This window comes from Mixophyes fleayi, chromosome 1 (assembly GCF_038048845.1).
Source record: "Mixophyes fleayi isolate aMixFle1 chromosome 1, aMixFle1.hap1, whole genome shotgun sequence".
Classification (NCBI taxonomy): domain Eukaryota; kingdom Metazoa; phylum Chordata; class Amphibia; order Anura; family Limnodynastidae; genus Mixophyes; species Mixophyes fleayi.
In genome coordinates, this window is record NC_134402.1 from 461,309,944 (window position 1) to 461,328,458 (window position 18,515).

Consider the following 18,515-nt stretch of genomic DNA (forward strand, 5'->3'; position numbering starts at 1 on the left):
AACTACTTAAGACTAAGGAATCTTCCCGTGAAGAGCAGAGCATACCCCCTGGAGAGATGACCCCCTCCTTGGGATTCTTTAGTATGAACTAGCCAATGATTGACAACCCCTTGGACCTTCCTGAAACCTGGACCAATAGAAGCAAGCTATACCAACTTCATTGTTTTACTGTATTCCTGTGTGCATATAAGCAGCAGCTTCTCATCGAGTGTTCAGACATCTTGTCCCCAGACTTCAGGATTGAATGACTGCACACTGGATCCAGAGCGCCTGCGATAAGTAACGGCTGTACTTATTATCACTTCGCTTGAATATATTATACTACTTTTTGCGAATAAATCTTTGTGCGTTGGAAACACAAATCGAGGTTCGACTATCGTTATTGGTTAGCGACAATACGCACATAACACTGGGGACAAGGTCCTAGTCCTGGTTCCCACCCAGGAAAGCAAACTTTTCGCCCATTGGCAGGGTCCATATGAAGTTCTAGAGGCTGTCGGTCCTGTCAATTACAGAGTCCGCCAGTTAGGTAGGAGAAGGGAGGAGCAAATATATCATGTTAACCTCCTTAAACCTTGGCATGATGAGGAAACCTCTCCTCAGATAGTGAGTACTGCCATTGAACAGTCTGAAGTGCCCATAGAGCCAGCTTTGTCCATTGAGCAGAGACAACAGACTGAAGAAATGATTCGCCGGAACAGGGATGTCTTCTCTTTCATTCCTGGGCGCACTACCTTAATCGAACACGACATTTTCACTGCGCCAGGAGTCATTGTAAAGCAGAAGCCTATCATATTCCAGAAGCCAGACGGGTGGACGCGAGAAAGGAGGTGGAGAAGATGCTCAAGTTACATGTGATTGAAGAGTCCACTAGTGAGTGGAATAGTCCCATTGTGCTTGTCCCGAAACCCAATGGGACAATTAGTTTCTGCAATGACTTTAGGCGCCTAAACAGTATGTCGCAGTTTGATGCCACGTGTAGATGAACTAGTGGAAAATCTTGCTGGTAGCAATTATTTAACAACCCTTGATCTAACAAAGGGTTATTGGCAAGTTCCCCTGACTTCCACGGCCAAGCCAAAGACTGCATTTTCCACCCCTGATGGTCTCTATCAATATAAAGTCCTACCCTTTGGGTTGCATGGGGCACCTGCCACCTTCCAAAGGGCCATGAATAAATTGCTACGACCTCACACAGCTTATGCAGCCGCTTAGCTGGACAATATAGTGATTTATACCCCAGACTGGGCATCACATTTAGCCAAAGTGGAGGCGGTCTTAGCTTCATTAAGGTCAGCAGGGTTAACAGCTAACCCAGAAAAATGTGCCATAGCCATGAGAGAAGCCAAATATTTGGGGTACGTTGTTGGTAGATGGCGTGTAAAACCCCAGCTAGACAAAGTGGAGGCAGTCAAGAATTGGACAAGACCAGAAAAAAAGTCGCAGTTAAGAACCTTTTTAGGCTTAGTAGGTTACTACAGGCGGTTTGTAAGCCACTTTGCCACTAGAGCTGCTCCACTTACGGACATGTTAAAAAAAAAAAAAGTTGTCCAGATAGATTAACTTGGTCTGATTCTGCAGAAACCGCCTGGTCTGATCTTCGGTTAGCTCTTTGTTCCCCCCCAGTTCTACAAGCACCGGATTTTACCCGGAGGTTCTTCCTCCAAACTGATGCTTCTGGTGTTGGCTTAGGTGCAGTCTTGTCACAGGAGAAGAATGGAGTAGAAAATCCTGTCCTGTACCTAAGTCGTAAGTTGCTTCCAAGGGAACAAAAATATGCCACTGTGGAGAAAGAATGTCTCGCCATAAAATGGGCTACAGAAGCTCTGCGCTATTATCTCCTAGGCAGAGAGTTCACCTTCATAACAGACCATGCACCATTGAGATGGATGCAGAGCAACTGGGAGGTAAATGCCAAGGTAACCCGCTGGTTCTTGGCACTGCAACCTTTCAAGTTCTCAGTAGAACATAGACCTGGGATTCTGCACAAGAATGCACATGCGTTGTCATGAAAATATGCGCTTCTCGCGAAGTCCGCGTCCCCCTACTTGGAGACGCTAGGGGGAGGAATATGTAACAAAGGGAGGCATTTATCTGACAAGAGGCAGAGAAAGTATACAAACAGAATAAAACATTGGCACAGTTATGCACCTAGGTTGAGATTAAACCAGGTAAAAATGTATGTGTAGTTTAAAGTTTGTTAACTTACATGATTTCCTCTCAGCAAACAGACAGGGTGTGTCTGTTTGTGCAAACAGAGCCAGTGATGGGTGTTTTCTTTTAAAGAGGTGGGTGTGTCACCTGCCCATCAAGCTAAGGCTGGGGGAGGAGCATCATGTATAAAAGCTTGATTGTGTTATTTGTTCAGGGAGACCAACGCTGGGGTAGCTGGCTGGTCTTGAGAGAGAGCTGGTCTATGTATAGCAAGCGTTTAGGGTCTCCATAATTGCTGTGAAAGTATACGGTGTCAAAACATTTATCATCCTGAGAATAAAGCTACATAAAAAGGAAGTTGTTCGCGTGTGCTTCTGCAGTAGCGGGCTCTTGCCACAATATATATATATATATATATATATATATATATATATATATATATATATATTTAGAAAGGGAACAGGGAAAAACAAAAACAGTAAATAATATCAGAGAAACATTCAAGTCGTTCCCTTCAAGGTTTTCTTATATGTGTATGGGGAAGGGGATAGGAGGAGGTGGAGGGATAGGGTCAGGAAAGGTGGGTGGGGGGGAGAGGGGTGATCAGGTACAAAGTAAACTAAAATGGCAAATACAATTCCAGGTACAAGCTGCATGGGGGGGGGGCAGGGATAAGGCATTAGGGACTAGAAATATACATTACATAGTTTGCTCTTTGGTTTCAAGGAGTACAGTGTCCAGACCGGAGGAACCCGAGGCGGCTGAGAGCCTGTATGTTGACAGAAGCAGGGTGTCGCAAAGTCATTGGTGGGGCATAGACATAAGGAATTACTGCTTTCCTGAAGGTACCAGGGAGCCCAAACAAAATCAATCTTATGCCACTTGTCATGAAGGTGGTAAGTAATAGATTCCATTCCAGCGATATGCCAAACATAATTCTTGAGGGCTGACATAGAAGGGGGGGGGGGGGGGTCGGGGTTTGTTGTCCTCAGCAGTCCAATCCCTGTACCTTTTGCAGAATATCAGTCTGTCCCTGATGTTTTTCCTGGAGAGAAGTGGCTTCATTGCTTTCCTTCTTGACACCAGGCCATCCTTCAAAAGTCTTGGCCTCATTGTGCGTGCAGATGCACTCACACCTGCCTGCTGCCATTCCTGAGCAAGCTCTGAGTAGTGGTGCCCCAATCCCGCAGCTGAATCAACTTTAGGAGACGGTCCTGGCGCTTGCTGGACGTTCTTGGATGCCTTGAAGCCTTCTTCACAACTATTGAACCTCTCTCCTTGAAGTTGTTGATGATCCGATAAATGGTTGATTTAGGTGCACTCTTACTAGCAGCAATATCTTTGTCTGAAGCCCTTTTTGTGCAAAGCAATGATGACTGCATGTGTTTCCTTGAGAGTGATCTCCAGCCTTGTCCTCGTCAACACTCACCTGTGTTAACGAGAAAATCACTGGCCTGATGTCAGCTGATCCTTTTGTGGCAGAGCTGAAATTCAATGGAAATGTTGTTTTGGGGATAAAGTTCATTGTCATGGCAAAGAGGGACTTTGAAATTAATTGCAATTCATCTGATCACTCTTCATGACATTCTGAAGTATATGCAAATTGCCATCATAAAAACTGAGGCAGCAAACTGTGAAAAATAATATTTGTGTCATTCTCAAAACTTTTGGCCATGACTGTATAGTGGGAGCAGAATAGTAGAAGTTATTATGACATTCCAAGCTCGGTCCTGGGTCCAGGTACCAGGGGAACCCTAGGCCGCTACATTTAAGGGGCTGGAAGAGGTTCTGGAACAGTCAAAGGGGAGGCGTCTTCACCGTTAGCACGAAGCTTATACTAGAGACTATAGTCCAGAAACAAGTTAACTTAATTGGCGGGTCTCGTTAACTGATAAAGAAACAAAATAGCTGGAGATCTGAGGTGCAGTCACCATATATAGAACTTCCACCAGGTGGTAGCAGGAGGCTGCGTATAGATTATGAATAGCAAGAAAGTCGTACTGAAGCTTCAGAGAAGCAAATGTTGCTGAGACCAGACTATGGTGGGAATCTTTGAGCCAGGTACAGTGGGAAGGTGGAGCTGGCTAAGAATATGTCCCCCAAAGAGATGGGGCTAGGGAGGCATACAGCAATCGGGTCACAAGAGTGTTCAGCCTCCGTCTGCAGGACAGTGACATATTAGCAGGCAGTGTGACAGGTGGTCCAGAGCTGTGCCCTAGGATCTTGTCTGTGGCAGCAACACAGGGCCTTTGTGGGGGCACCTGTAGTGCAGAAGCGCCTTTCACTGACGTGGAAAGCGGGGTCCAGACAAGGTAACTTCCGTGCACCCGACTTGGAGACAGAGCAGCAGGGCCGCAGTTTGCAGGTGAGATCTGCCAGACAAGCAGGGGTTGAGATTCCGCCACACAGGACTGGAGCAGGAAGGTGCGGACACCTTCTTAGGGTGGATGGACTTACAGTCCTGGGTTCCTTTGTCGCGTGGTAGGGAGTTAAACCACAGAAAACTATGGTGAACCACCCGCCCGCGGTGGGTTCAATTGTAGCGATAGGTGGGTTTCTGGGGTCCACCGAATGCAAGCCAAAGCCTGATGGTGGCAGTGGCCTACAAGCAGGATTACCACCGATGATCACGGAGAACATGTCCAGCGGTTATGGCATCAAGACAACGTCCTATGTTTTTAAATGTGACACTATTTGCACATTCCAGACGCACTTAGTACCAGAACACACATATGTAGGGTCATAAATACATACGTAATACAACCATTTAAACACACAAATATGATATGTAGTAAACACATTCCTGATGCGTCACTCATGGTTAATGACATAAAAGAAGCTTCAATGAACTTCATTTTTGGAGAAAAAAATTTAAAAGTAGACTTTCATGAAGAGGGTGGTCTAAGAAACAAGTAGGCAGGATTTTCAGGCATAAGTTTTACACTTTCCTCCATGCACATTTATGTCCTTAACTCACAAAAGATTTCACACTTTGACAGGCAGTTCCCAAATGTGGAATGTGGGATTGTCCAGTGTTTCCAGGAATTCTCTGGATGGGTTTTCCAGATATAAATGTACTGTAAATGGATTCCTCATGGCCTTTCAGGAGCTGGATGTCTTGTACCTTCTAGATAGTAAAAACCTCGCTCATCTTTTCTTTGGAAGTCATTTAGGACATTTCCTTAATAGAAATTTTGGCTCCTTTCATTTACTTGATGGACAAATTACATGGTGTTATGATGTCATGGGGAACAGGAAACTGATGGCTGTCAATCTTCTTATTAAACATGTAAATGCTTCAGACCCCTAATATTCATGGAACGGAGGATTTCCTGAGAAGATATATTATTATTATTAATTTTTATTTATAGGGCGCCACAAAGTATCCGTAGCGCCGTACAGGGACAAACAATGGCACAGTACAAGGTGAAACAGCACAGTACAAGTAACAGTAAGCACTATAACTCTGGGGGCTCAGGCACAGCATGAAAGAGAGGGAGGGAGGGGAAAAGTGAGTACAGGCAGGTAACTATGGCCCAAGAGGGTGGGCACGGATGACAAAATATATATATTTACTATTATACATATTGTTATACAATGGGGCATGGTTGATTAAAGAGTTGTTGTACCTGTGTGGTTCTTCCAGAGATGTGACGGATGGAGACTCTTTGGCAGTGTACAGATTAAGAAGGTTCCAGAATAGTCCAATACAAAGACATCATGTATGACCAAGAGGACAATTCTAATGTTATTAAAAACATTCAAAAGAACAATTTAATGAGCATCTTAACAGTTAAAATCACTACAGCAGCTGTGGGTTATGTATTACACACTTATCTCACAGTGGTGTACGGTGACTTTACCTGTTACTACAGCTGTAAAGTACTAAATGTAGGAGGGTACTTGTGACAGGATGGGCTGCCTCTGCCACCCTCTCTATTATTGCTGGGACCCGGCTGGGCTTATTTTGCCACCGTCCCCTGTCTTTATCCCAAATTGTCCCCTCTAACCGCAGTAGGATCCCCTTACGATGCTGCCACTACTAGCTTGTAAATGAAGGAGGGTTCATCTAACAATTACAGTGTAACAGCTGAGAGCCTCATTTTGTTGGCTGTGCAAACATTTATGGGAATACAGCCAATCAATTCATTTGGAAACAGTGACATCACTGAAGTACTTTATAAATTGATTGGCTGCATTTTAAAGAATGCCCCCAAAATGTCTGCATGCACTATGTAAATTATTTATATCTGTGCTCCTAATATAAAGAAAGCCAGTGCTGCTGCCGGTCATCAAACAAGCAATAACATCCAGTAAATACAAGGTCTACGCAGTTGTTTATAGTTATAAACTGTATGTGTTAATAATAAATGAGTGATTAATGGTTAATAGATGAAGACTGGTGTGAGGACAGTAGTAAATATAAAGCAAATATAAAAGAGCAACTGGGTTTTATATGTAATGTAAATGACTATTTGGGGCTAGGGTCCTGTTGAGCTCTGACCGAATTTCATACAAAAAATTGGGGGATTAGGGTATAAGTAAGGAATAGATGACCCTTATGGAAGTAAAGGGAACTTAAATGATTGTTGGACAGATGTTTTAGAATGTATCTTTCTTTGATTTCTCTTTAGACTTTTTTGTATTTTTCTAAATATTAAAATTATTTTGTATCCTGGTTTCCTGGTGCTGGTCTGTTCACTTTAGTTGAACAATTGAGGATTTATATATATATATATATATATATATATATTAGTTATTTTTTTAAACACAGTAGGTTCCGTGCTAATGGTCATCAGCATGGATCTTACATCAGGGTGTAACCATATCTGCAGCTACTCACCCCTCACTAGGGTACATAGGGGCCCATTGCCCCATGAATATACCCCCCCCCCCCCTACATGACGCAGTCATTTCCCTGTTGGAGCTGTGTCCTTATTTAGTAATTTCCAATATTGGAATCATGATAATATGTTTATCACATGTTGAAGTGGGGTTGTATACGTTGGTATGCCATACCGCCACCTCTCCTACTGCTTTAATTGTAAAACTATCACATTCCACTCACTTACAGGATACAAGGTGAACCTGCACCGGGTGTATTACATATTCAGAATAGAAGGTATTGTATAGTAAATAAATGAACACTGGGGTGAGAGCGGTGTGCCCACATTAATCTCAGAGAAGAATATAAAGATACATAGTGTAATATATAAGATATAGCTGTACTGATAGGGTGATACTAACTGCACGTACGTAAGATAATGCTGGAGAATCCTGGGGTCCTTAATGCTGTATACACAGCCACTATTACCAATAGTCTCTCCCAATGATGGAACTTTCTACAGGCTCCAGGGCTGGAAGAATTGTTGTCCCAGAAGCCCCCAGGCTTATTATATGTTGTTTTATATAGACATCAGTATATAATAGGTACAATGTAATACATATGAAGAGGAATATCCAGTGTACAGCCCTGAGCTAGGATCTGACTGCTCAGTTATCTAGTGATAACACTAGAGGAAGACACTTATAACATACATGGATAACATCTGTCCTCAGTGCGGCGGCCATTTTCCTGTAGTACAGATGGTTTTCATGTCACTGACTCTCATTATTATATTCTATATACAGCACAATCTGAGAGGGGGATTAGGGGAACACTAGATGGAAATAAGAATTAATAAATGTAAGAAAACATCTGTCCTGTTTATAAGACTGACGACCATTTTCCTGTAGTACAAGTAGTGAATATTGGAGGAGACATACTGAGCTTTATCTCTACAGGAAGATACAAAGGATGTCTTGTAAATAGCAGAATGTATATATGACTGGTAACAATGTCATCACTAGAGTAAAGTAATTCACATTCCTGTATTGTTCTCAATGCAGGGCTTCGGCGGCCATTTTCCCTTAGTCTCCCAGACAATATTACTGTTACAGGTATAGAACCAGTGACGCTACGGAGGGGGCGTGGCCACATGCGCTCAGACGCCATGTTGGAACCTGGAGCGCTGCCCTCAGTCACCCATATACAACATCCGGGTCCTGTACAAGGCGGAGGTAATATCTGACTATAATAATATATCAGTCACTGGAGGTAAAGAAAGATCCTCCTCAGATCAGCACATTATATATATTAGGTGTCACTATTTATGTTGCTGTAGTTGTGGTTACTTCTCTCTGTGATGTATGTTACATATTACACACACCAGCAGCACATAACACAGGAGGCCGCCATATTGGATTTATTGTGGGTGCTGGTGACACAAAGCGCCATAAGCCCATTTATTTATTCAGTACCAATGTATATTGTGTATTACTGTGATGTCAGTCCCTGCTGCACGTATGACGCCACAATCATCATCATCACCATTTATTTATATAGCGCCACTAATTCCACAGCGCTGTACAGAGAACTCACATCAGTCCCTGCCCCATTGGGGCTTACAGTCTAAATTCACTAACACACACGCACAGACTGAGAGAGAGACTAGGGTCAATTTTTGATAGCAGCCAATTAACCTACCAGTATGTTTTTGGAAGTGTGGGAGGAAACCGGAGCACCCAGAGGAAACCCACTTAAACAAAGGGAGAACATACAAACTCCATACAGATAATGCCATGGTCACTATAACCATCATTTACTGCTGGAACTCTCACACTAAGTTCTAGTGTTTTATATGTAGAAGGGACCAGATATCCCCCGGTCCTCACACAAATGTAATATAACAATATAAAGGTCACTGCGCTATAGTCTCATGGTTGTATTGGGCCGTATTCATCAATCACATTTACTGTCTAATAAGGCTGAAAAAACATAGACATGAATATATAAATAATCTATATGACATTCTTAGCTGGCAGGAACCATTACTTTCTACACCAGCCTGATCTTTCCTCCATCCACTCCCCTGACACTACACTGCTCTACCTTAAGCTGGGTACACAGTACAGAAATTTCAACCAACTTTTTATGCCGAGTGATTTTACATGTGATCGATGTTCCGATCGCTCTGTCCATGGACTGCATACACACTAGCCTTGTTTAGGACAATAAAGGGAGGAGCGGACGTCCCTTTAGCGACTTTTTACAGCCATGTTGTCGTGAGCAATGACTGTAATTTCGTACTCACTGTTGTGAATCGGTCGGAAGTTTATACACACTACACAGCGGAAATTAGATTGGAACGAAAATATTAAACGGTACGACCAACCAAATGAGGCGACAATCGTCCATTTAGGCAGACTTTCGACCATCGTGTCACTGCACACACTGACCCGACTTTTGACTGAGCGGTCGTATGTAGGCTGATTGAGCCGATTATTAGACGAAAACCGTGTAGTGTGTACCCAGCTTAATACCCACAGAATAGCCTCAGGCTGTAGAGGTGTGTTGACTGTCTGCTGTGTCTTAGGATATTAAGGTATTATTATTATTATTATTATAAGGTATAGGAATACAATACACGTTTCCTTATTAAGGTGATTAAATCAGACAGAAAGCCACCGTATCTGGCTTGTGAATATACTACTAAACATTATCTTGTTTGCCTACAGTTGAAGTTAAAAGCACAATATTACAGTTTCTCATTTTTAGCCTGTAACGTAGCAGCAGGGCAGAATATATACAGTCTGTAATGTAATGTTGGCTATTCACTCCATTTGTGCATTAAACATAACACTGGCCTGACTAGATTTTGGAACAGAAGAGGGGACACTGCCCCTAGCTAGATCGCCTGTTGTTTATGCAAACAGAGATAGCTTCTGTTAAACAATAGTCTGGTCTACCTGATAATATAATTATTGATCATCATCATCATTTATTTATATAGCGCCACAAATTCCGCAGCGCTGTACAGAGAACTCACTCACAACAGTCCCTGCCCCATTGGATCTTACAATCTAAATTCCCTAACACACACACAGACAGCGAGAGAGAGAGACTAGGGTCAATTTGATAGCAGCCAATTAACCTACTAGCATGTTTTTGGAGTGTGGGAGGAAACCAGAGCACCCAGAGGAAACCCACGCAAACACAGGGAGAACATACAAACTCTTCACAGATAATGACCGGGGGGGGGCGATCGGGGCAATCGCCCCCCCCTAACACACTCTAAGACACTGCTGCTGCATTTAGTTTGAGTTGTAAACTCACTGCCAACAGAACACACTGTCCAGTCTATTCTGAACACCTCACAATATTGTTTTTAGTCCAAAAGGTTGCACCGACGTAGCTGGATGTATAAGCTAAGCGACACAAGTGGGCGGCACAAACACGTGGCCCATCCAGGAGTGGCACTGCAGTGGCAGACAGGATGGCAGTTTGCAAGAGTTTGCTAGAGGTGCAAGATGGAATTGTCCTTGGGCCCTCCCACTCACCCTGATGTTGTTGAAATAGAACATTCGCACTTTAACAAACCAATCAGGAACAGTGAACGTAGTTTAATCTCTGGTACTAATATTTCTGGACTGCAGGAACAGTGAACGTAGTTTAATCTCTGGTACTAATATTTCTGGACTGCAGAAACAGTGAACGTAGGTTAATTTAGCAGTACTAATATTTCTGGACTGCAAGAACAGTGAACGTAGGTATTGCAGTACTTATATTTCTGGACTGCAAGAATATTTTGCTCTAGATTTTTTTTTATACTTTTTAAATTATTTTTTAATATTTTTTTAAAATTATTTTTGTATAATTTTTTTTTAATTTTTTTTAACATTCTTTTAAGATTTGTTAATAATTATAAAGTTACTATGGACTTAGCAGAACAAAGCACAGGACAAAAGCACCACTGGACTCAGCAGGACAGACACTGGCCAAAGCACCACTGGACTCAGCAGGACAAAAGCACCACTGGACTCAGCAGGACAAAGCACTGGCCAAAGCACCACTGGAATCAGCAGGACAGAGCACAGGACAAGAATAAAGTACCACTGGACTGATCACACAGGAGCAGCACTACCCTACAACCTCCCTCTACCCTGATCACAGCCCAAATGAAAATGGGGGCCACTAGCGGGGAATTTATGCAATCCGAGTCTCGCGAGACTTGGACGTCAGAGCCTCACTATCATTTTTTTGGGCGCCAGAAATACCCGAACAGTGCTCAGATCCCATCGGATCCGCACTGTTCGGGTGGGCTCGGATTAGCGGAATCCGAGCCCGCTCATCCTTAATTTAAAATGGCTGACTCATATATAGGTCCCACTACCACATATATATATATATATATATATATATATATATATATATATATATGTGTATATATGTATGTGTGTATATGGGTTCAGGCCCGGGAGGAGTTAGGACTGGCGAGGGGGAGGAGTCGGGACTCATCTGTAAAGCGCCCCCCCCTAAAAGAAAAGTCTAGATCCGCCATTGATAGGGACATGGTCGGGAATTGAACTCATGACCCCTGTGAGGCAGAAATAACCACTGCGGAATTAGTGGTGCTATATAAATAAATGATGATGATGATGATGTATGGGGGTGAGCACAGACATACTATGGGAATGAAAACACACATACTGAATACACAGTTATAATGTGTTCTACGGCAGACACTCTAGGGGGACATGGGGATAAAAAGTACAAGTTCAACGGTATTGTTACAATTAGCAGGACAGCGGCTTCCAGGAAAAAGTCTGCCTTGCTTCTTGGCCAACATCAAACCCATCATGACCCTTCCTTACTCAGATTGACTCACTGAAGGGCCAACTTAACACGCTCCTTTCCGTAGAGCTGCTATCACTATGCAGCAACCAAGAACGTTATTACGTCAAAGCTGATAAAGCTGACTGAGTGCTCGCTAGAAAGCTTCGCAAAAAACTGGAACCGGGTAATTTCTACAAAATTTGACAATCCTCTACACATGATGTCACTTGCGATCCGACGGCGATAGTCCGCGAGTTTCGGGACTTCTAGTCCTCCCTCTATAACCTCTCCGCATCCCCTCTTGAGAAGACCCCCCGGTACCTACCTTGGAACATTACCTCATAGCCTAAAATTACTCCACTGTAGCTGATCTCCTTGAACTCAGACTTCACCCTCACTGAGCATCAAATCTTTGAAAGCTTTATCTGCGCCGGGTCCTGATGGGTTCACTCCAGCGGCGGATCCAGAAGTTAATTGTACCGGGGGCGATTTAGGGGGGGGATTTAGCCCCGCCCCCTTTTTGACACCTAAGGCTGCTGACGGCTGCACACTATGTGCAGATCCATTCAGCAGAGAGAGTTAGGGAGAGAGTCCTGCCCGGCTGCTCTGATTGTGTCAATCAGAGCATTTTGGCAGGACTCTCTCCCTAACTCTCTCTGCAGATAGTGTGCAGCCGCCGGCAGCAAGCCCCTCCTAGGGGGGGGGGGGGGCGATCACCCCGGGATCCGCCACTGGTTCACTCCACAATACTACAAAAAATTTGCCAGGGTTCTTGGACTACACCTGACAAAATTCTTTAACGAGGTGCTGGAGGTGGCTTCCATCGACTCAGCCTTCACTGTGGCTAACATTGTCATCCCGAAGCCGGGGAAAGACCATTGCCTATGCGCAAGCTACAGGCCTATATCATTACTCAACTTTAAACTTTATGCTACATTTCTGGCCTCCAGACTGAACCCACTACTCCCTTTCCTCATCCATCCTGACAAGGTGGGCTTTATCTCGGGTCGTCAAGTCCCTGATAATACTAAGAAGATTATTGACCTGATACACACAATTCATAGTGACAAACTTCCCTATCTACCTATTGTGTTTAACCCTGAAAAGTCGTTTGACCGTATTTCCTGGTCTTTCATGAACGGGGTGTTCAGTGCCATGGGGTTCTCTTGCAAGTTTCTGAATGTCACCTCTGCCCTATACCACTCCTCATTAGCTATAATCTCAATAAATGGCCTGACCTTCGCTTCGTTTACTGTCTCCAATGGTGCGTGTCAGGGATGCTCCCTCCCACAGCTCATATTCGCCCTTGTTCTAGAACCTTTGAATGCCAGGATGCGGGCCAACCGGAAGATAGCTGGTGTCCCAGTGGGCCCTTCTGCTCACAAAATGCGCTCTATGCAGATGATGTCCTGATGACTATTGCAAATCCAATTGTTTCTCCCCCCCCCCTCCTCTTGGCTGACTTGGACCTTTATGGCCACTTTTCAGTTCACCCCAGCCAAGACATAGGTCCTGGACTTTTTTGTTTCTGCACCAGACATGTCGGTGTTTGTGAAATCATTCCCATTCAACTGCGCCTCCAAAACATCAAATACTTTGGGGTATATATTACTAAACACTACCACCACTTTTTCCAAGCTGCTAATTTCTCTCGCATCCTTGCCCAAATAAAACTAAATCTCACCTCATGGTCGCACCTTTATATCTCTTGGATCGGCCGTATTAATGCTGTCAAGATCAATACTCTCCCCAGAATGCTTTATCTCTTCCTGACCCTGCCCTTCCGTGTGTCCCCTCCTATGTATTTAATTCCTTCAGTTCCACGTGTCTAGATTCATATGGTCTAGTAAATGCCCCCGGGTTCACCTGAAAGTCCTTCAGAGGTCCTTGCGATGGATATTGGTGTTCTTGTTCTGTGGATAACTACGTAGTTTGCCCTGTTGAAGAAGCAGATGGAAGATGAGTCACAGAGTGTGGGTGGTGTTTTGGGTCCCCAAAACAAAGATGGAAGTAGTGATGTTAAAGTTCTGCAGCCCTATCACATGGTGGTCTCCATCTCACAGACACCCTCAGTCCAGGAGGCAGACAAGGAGGGGGGGTTGGACTACTTCTCTCCCCACATTGCACATTCACAGTTCTACTAAATGTCCCATCACTCACATTCACATCTTTTGAAGTACATACTGTTAGGATTTTTAACCCATTCTCTATGCATGTTGCTGTGATCTATCGCCCCCCTGGAATACACCGACAATTTCTTGAACATTTCTCTGCAGGGCTCCCTCACTTCTTATCTTCTGACATCACAACCATCATTATGGGTGATTTCAAGACCCCTATTGCTAATCCATGTTCAAATGCTGCTTCAAAACTACTCTCTCTAACCTTCTCACTAGGCCTCTCCCAGTGCATTGAATCTACTACTCATTGGGGTGGCCACTGTCTCGATCCTTTTTCCTCTAGACTGTGCTCAGTTTTTGATTTCCTTAAGACTCATTTTCCCCTCTCGGATCATCGCCTTATCAGCAGGATCTTGCTTCCTATTTCAAGGAGAAGATTTATAAGATCCGACTTGAAATGGTATCATCTCCCTCAACATGCAATCAGCTCAATTCCTTTGTAGCACCCTCTGACAGCCTTTCTTCAATTGATCCCAAAGATGAAGAGGAGGTTTTTACTCTCTTCTTATTTTCCTAATCCTTTACCCTCACAAAATTGCTAAATCCATGTCTTATGTACTTATTTCACCTCTAACTAAAATCTGTTATCTCTCTCTCGACTAGAATATTTCCATCACTATTCAAGCATGCAGTGATTACTCCTACTCTGAAAAACAAAATTCTGACCCAAACTCTCGCCCAACTTACCGCCCGATCTCTCAGCTCATGAGTATTACGTGAGAGAGCCCCTCCAAGCTTCTCGAATTGCCTATACTCGTCTCACACACTTTCTTCCAGCAAACAACCTATTGGATCCTCTTCAGTCAGGCTTTTGCTCTAAACACTTCATAGAGACTGTGCTGACCAAGGTTGTCCATGATTTAATCACAGATAAAACCATTACTCTCTTCTACTTCTCCTGGATCTCTCTGTTGCATTTGACACTGTTGACCCCTCTCTCTTCATGCAAACACTACAATCCCTCAGCCTTCAAGACTCTGTCCTATCCTGGTTCCCGTCCTACCAATCAACTCACTCTCGCTCTTTCAGTGTTAATGTCTCTGGATCCACCTCTGCCGCACTTCCTTTATCAGTTGGAGACCACCAGGCTTAGTCCCAGGTATCTCTATGCAGATGATACACAAATGTATCTATCCTCTCCTGATCTCTCGACATCTGTGTTGTCTCACGTTACTGACTGTCTGTGACAAAATGGACCACCTATGCCACCCTGTCTGTTGCTGCTGGGAACCGGCTGGGCTTACTTTGCCGCCATTCCCTTTCTTTATCCCAAATACGCCCTCTAACCGCAGTAGGAGGGGCTTACAAATGCTGCCACCACTGGACTTCTTATCGGCATCCGGAACCAGGTTCCTTCTGGGTAACTGTCGCTCCTAGTGTAGCCCATTGCTGGTGTACCTGAGCTGGTTCCCCTGACTTCTTACTATGGTTCAGGGTTGCTGGATCCCCCCTGGCCTATCACACTGGCCAGAGCTGCTGGGTAGCGGGCAGAGTGGTAGTATCGATGTCACAGCGACTATAAAGTTCTTTGTGCCGCAACTGCTAATGCCGCTGCATTTGTGCATCCTCGTATAGGTAGCCCGGCTACCTATACGAATTCCTTCTGGGTAACTGTCAATGCTGGAATACCCCCTTGCTGGTACACCTGGGCTGCTACCCCTGACCTCATTCTATGGATCAGGGTTGCTGTGGATGACTTCCCCCTGGCCTATCACACTAACCAGAGCTGCTGGGTAGTGGGCAGAGTGGTGGTACCGGAAAGCTGGGTCCAAAGACAAGTTTCCAAGCAGGTCTTTGAAGCAAGTGATGGTTATTTGCTCACCCTGGTTGAATTTACCAGTGAGCAGGTCAGATGAAACAAGAAGAAGAACTTTCAATACAAAGCAGTGCTTTTTATACAGTTTTGGACACAGCCTCACAGGGTAAGTCAGCCCCCTGAGGTCTGAACTATTTTTAGTATCAGGATGCAATACGTTTACCCAAACATGGATTTGCATGCAATGCAAAGCTAGCATATTTACACGTATCTGTGATATCCTAAAACTTGCTGTGATTTCCTGCATCTTGTTTTAGACGCAGGAAATCTAGTGGCAAGTCTAATTAAATCTTCCTGTGCCTTCAGGTGCTAGACCCTCACACATCAAAATGTCTAATTACCATGAGATTAACATGAGTCCTTTCTTCAGACAGTTGCAGAATACACATTCCCAAAGAAAAGTTACAAAACCCCAAACAAGTCATTTACCTACTCCAAAATACACAAAAGACTTCCTCAAAAAAGGCTTATTGCATCAGGTATATACCTCAGAAATAATACTTTTCCTCTAGCAAAGTTCCTCCTTTAAATTTCCTTTACCAAAATACATACATATCAAAAATAAGTACATTTGCAATTATGTAAATAAGCGCCCTGCACTATTACCTTTAAATAAGTTTATGCCATAAGTTATTTATAAGTGATCCAGTCACAGTCGCGCCCTTGGGATGCAGACGCCAAGTCTAAAAAGATTCTGGATCCTCTGCCATATTCGGGCTCTGTCATCTTTGGTAAAGAGCTGGATTCTATGATTTGTCAGGCCACAGGAAGGAAGAGTAAATTCCTCCCAGTCGCCTGACGGAGAGTCATACACATAATGGGCAGGTCGCCCTCTTTCAGAGGTCAGTCCCAGAGGGGTAGGTCATTCTACATTAAGAGATGACCAGGTACCAAGCTTCCCGACCAACCGGCAGGCTAAGTGGTCCCCCCCTCTCCGCAAGGGTAGGGGGGCGCTTGCTGCTGTCCAGAGAACAATGGGCAGCGTCCTCCAGGGATCAGTGGATTTTGAAAATCATGGAAAGGGAGGTACAAAATTGACGTCCTGGGATGCCCTCCCCATCGTTTTTATGTCACCGGCCCTCCTCGAGACCCACTAAAAAGAAACAACAATGCAACATGCGGTTGTTTTGCTTCTTTCTGAAGGGGTCATATGTCAGGTTCCACAGGGGCAGAGAGGCAAGGGGTTCTAGTCCAACTTCTTCCTAGTGCCCAATTCTGAATCTCAAGGTCCTAAATCTACATCTTCAGGTGGACAAGTTCCATATGGAATCCATCAGTGAGCAATGGATTGGAACCACTGGAGTTTCTGGCATCCATCTCCATGCACCCATTTGGGAAGGCTGCCAATTCCTGCTCAGGTTCACAGTGGAGGACTCCCATTATCTCTTTCCTTTGGCCTCTCCACAGCTCTCAGGGTATTCACAGAGATCATGGCAGTAACACATTACTGTACTCCAGATGGGTCGGCATAGTTTCTTACCTGGACGAACTGCTGATCAAGGCAGATTCAGACCTGCTACTAAGACAACATCTTTTTCTTGCCATTCGAGTACTAGCACAACATGGGTGGATAATAAATCTTCCAAAATGCCAACCAACTGGTTCTAATCTTGGATGCCAGGTTGAAAAAATTATTGTTTCAGACAACAAAGTGCACTCCTTTCAGACCTCTTTGCGACAAGTTCTGGCCCTTCCTCGGCCTTCCATGCTAGCTTGTATGAGACTTCTGGGCCCAATGGTCTCCACGTTCGAGACTCTTCACTTCGGGAGGTTCTATTCGCACACCTTTCAATGGGACCTCTGGAATAAATGGACAGGCTCCACCACTCGCTTTTATTCCCAGTTGATACAGCTGTCTCAGGAATCCCGTCTGTATCTTTGCTGGATGCTGATGAAGGACCATCTGTCCATGGGCAGGTCCTGTGCCGCGTGGTTTTAGACTGTTGTCACGACAGACGCCAGTTGGGGGACTATAGTGTTTCAGATGCGCCTTCAGGGGACTAGAGCACCTCAGGAAGTTTTGCTTCCAATAAATATTTTGGAGTTGAAAGCCATGGTCCTAGTGCAGCGGGGCACACATGTTCTGCAGGGTACTCTGGTGCGGCTCCAGTCTGACAGCGCCACAGTTGTGGCGTATGTAAATCATCAGGGAGGTACCAGGAGTGTGGCAGCCATGCAGATGGCAGCTCAGATTCTGGTGTGGGCAGAAAAGTTTATTTTGCCCATATCAGCAGTGTTCATGCCAGGGTTGAAAACTAGAAGGTTATCTACCTGAGAAGACACTACTTGCTACGGACAAATGGTCCCTCCATCCGGAGGTATTTCTTTTGCTGATCCAGAGGTGGTGTCTCCCCGAGATCGACCTGATGGCTTGTTGCCACAACAGGCAAGTGGACAGGCTCTGCTCAAGAACCGGGGATCCTCTGGCGGTAACAGTGGATGTCATGACCATGCGGTGGGAGGTTCAGCTGGAGTAGCTATTTCCTCCCATTCCAATGTTGACCTGGGTTCTCAGACGAATGAAATAAGGAGGGATATCCTGGTAGCCCCTCATTGGCCACATCAGGTCTGGATCGCAGACTTTCTGTGACTGGCGTGTGAGCCAGGGTGAAGTTTACCGCTTCGCAACGACGTGCGCCTGCAGGCCATTTCGGTTCCAGGACTTTCCTCGGCTGGCTTTAATGGCGTGGCTGTTGAAGCCAGTCTTTGG

General features: G+C 44.6%; 1 protein-coding gene across 1 annotated transcript in view; it reads left to right on the forward strand.

Moving 5' to 3' along the window:
• Positions 1-8,091: 8,091 nt before the first annotated feature.
• LOC142102842 (uncharacterized) overlaps positions 8,092-18,515 on the forward strand; it is a 28,627-nt gene continuing 18,203 nt past the window's right edge. The window contains exon 1 of the mRNA XM_075187366.1: positions 8,092-8,214. Within this exon, the coding sequence (XP_075043467.1) occupies positions 8,133-8,214 (82 nt within the window). The 5' untranslated portion in view covers positions 8,092-8,132. The remainder of the gene's footprint in view (positions 8,215-18,515) is intronic.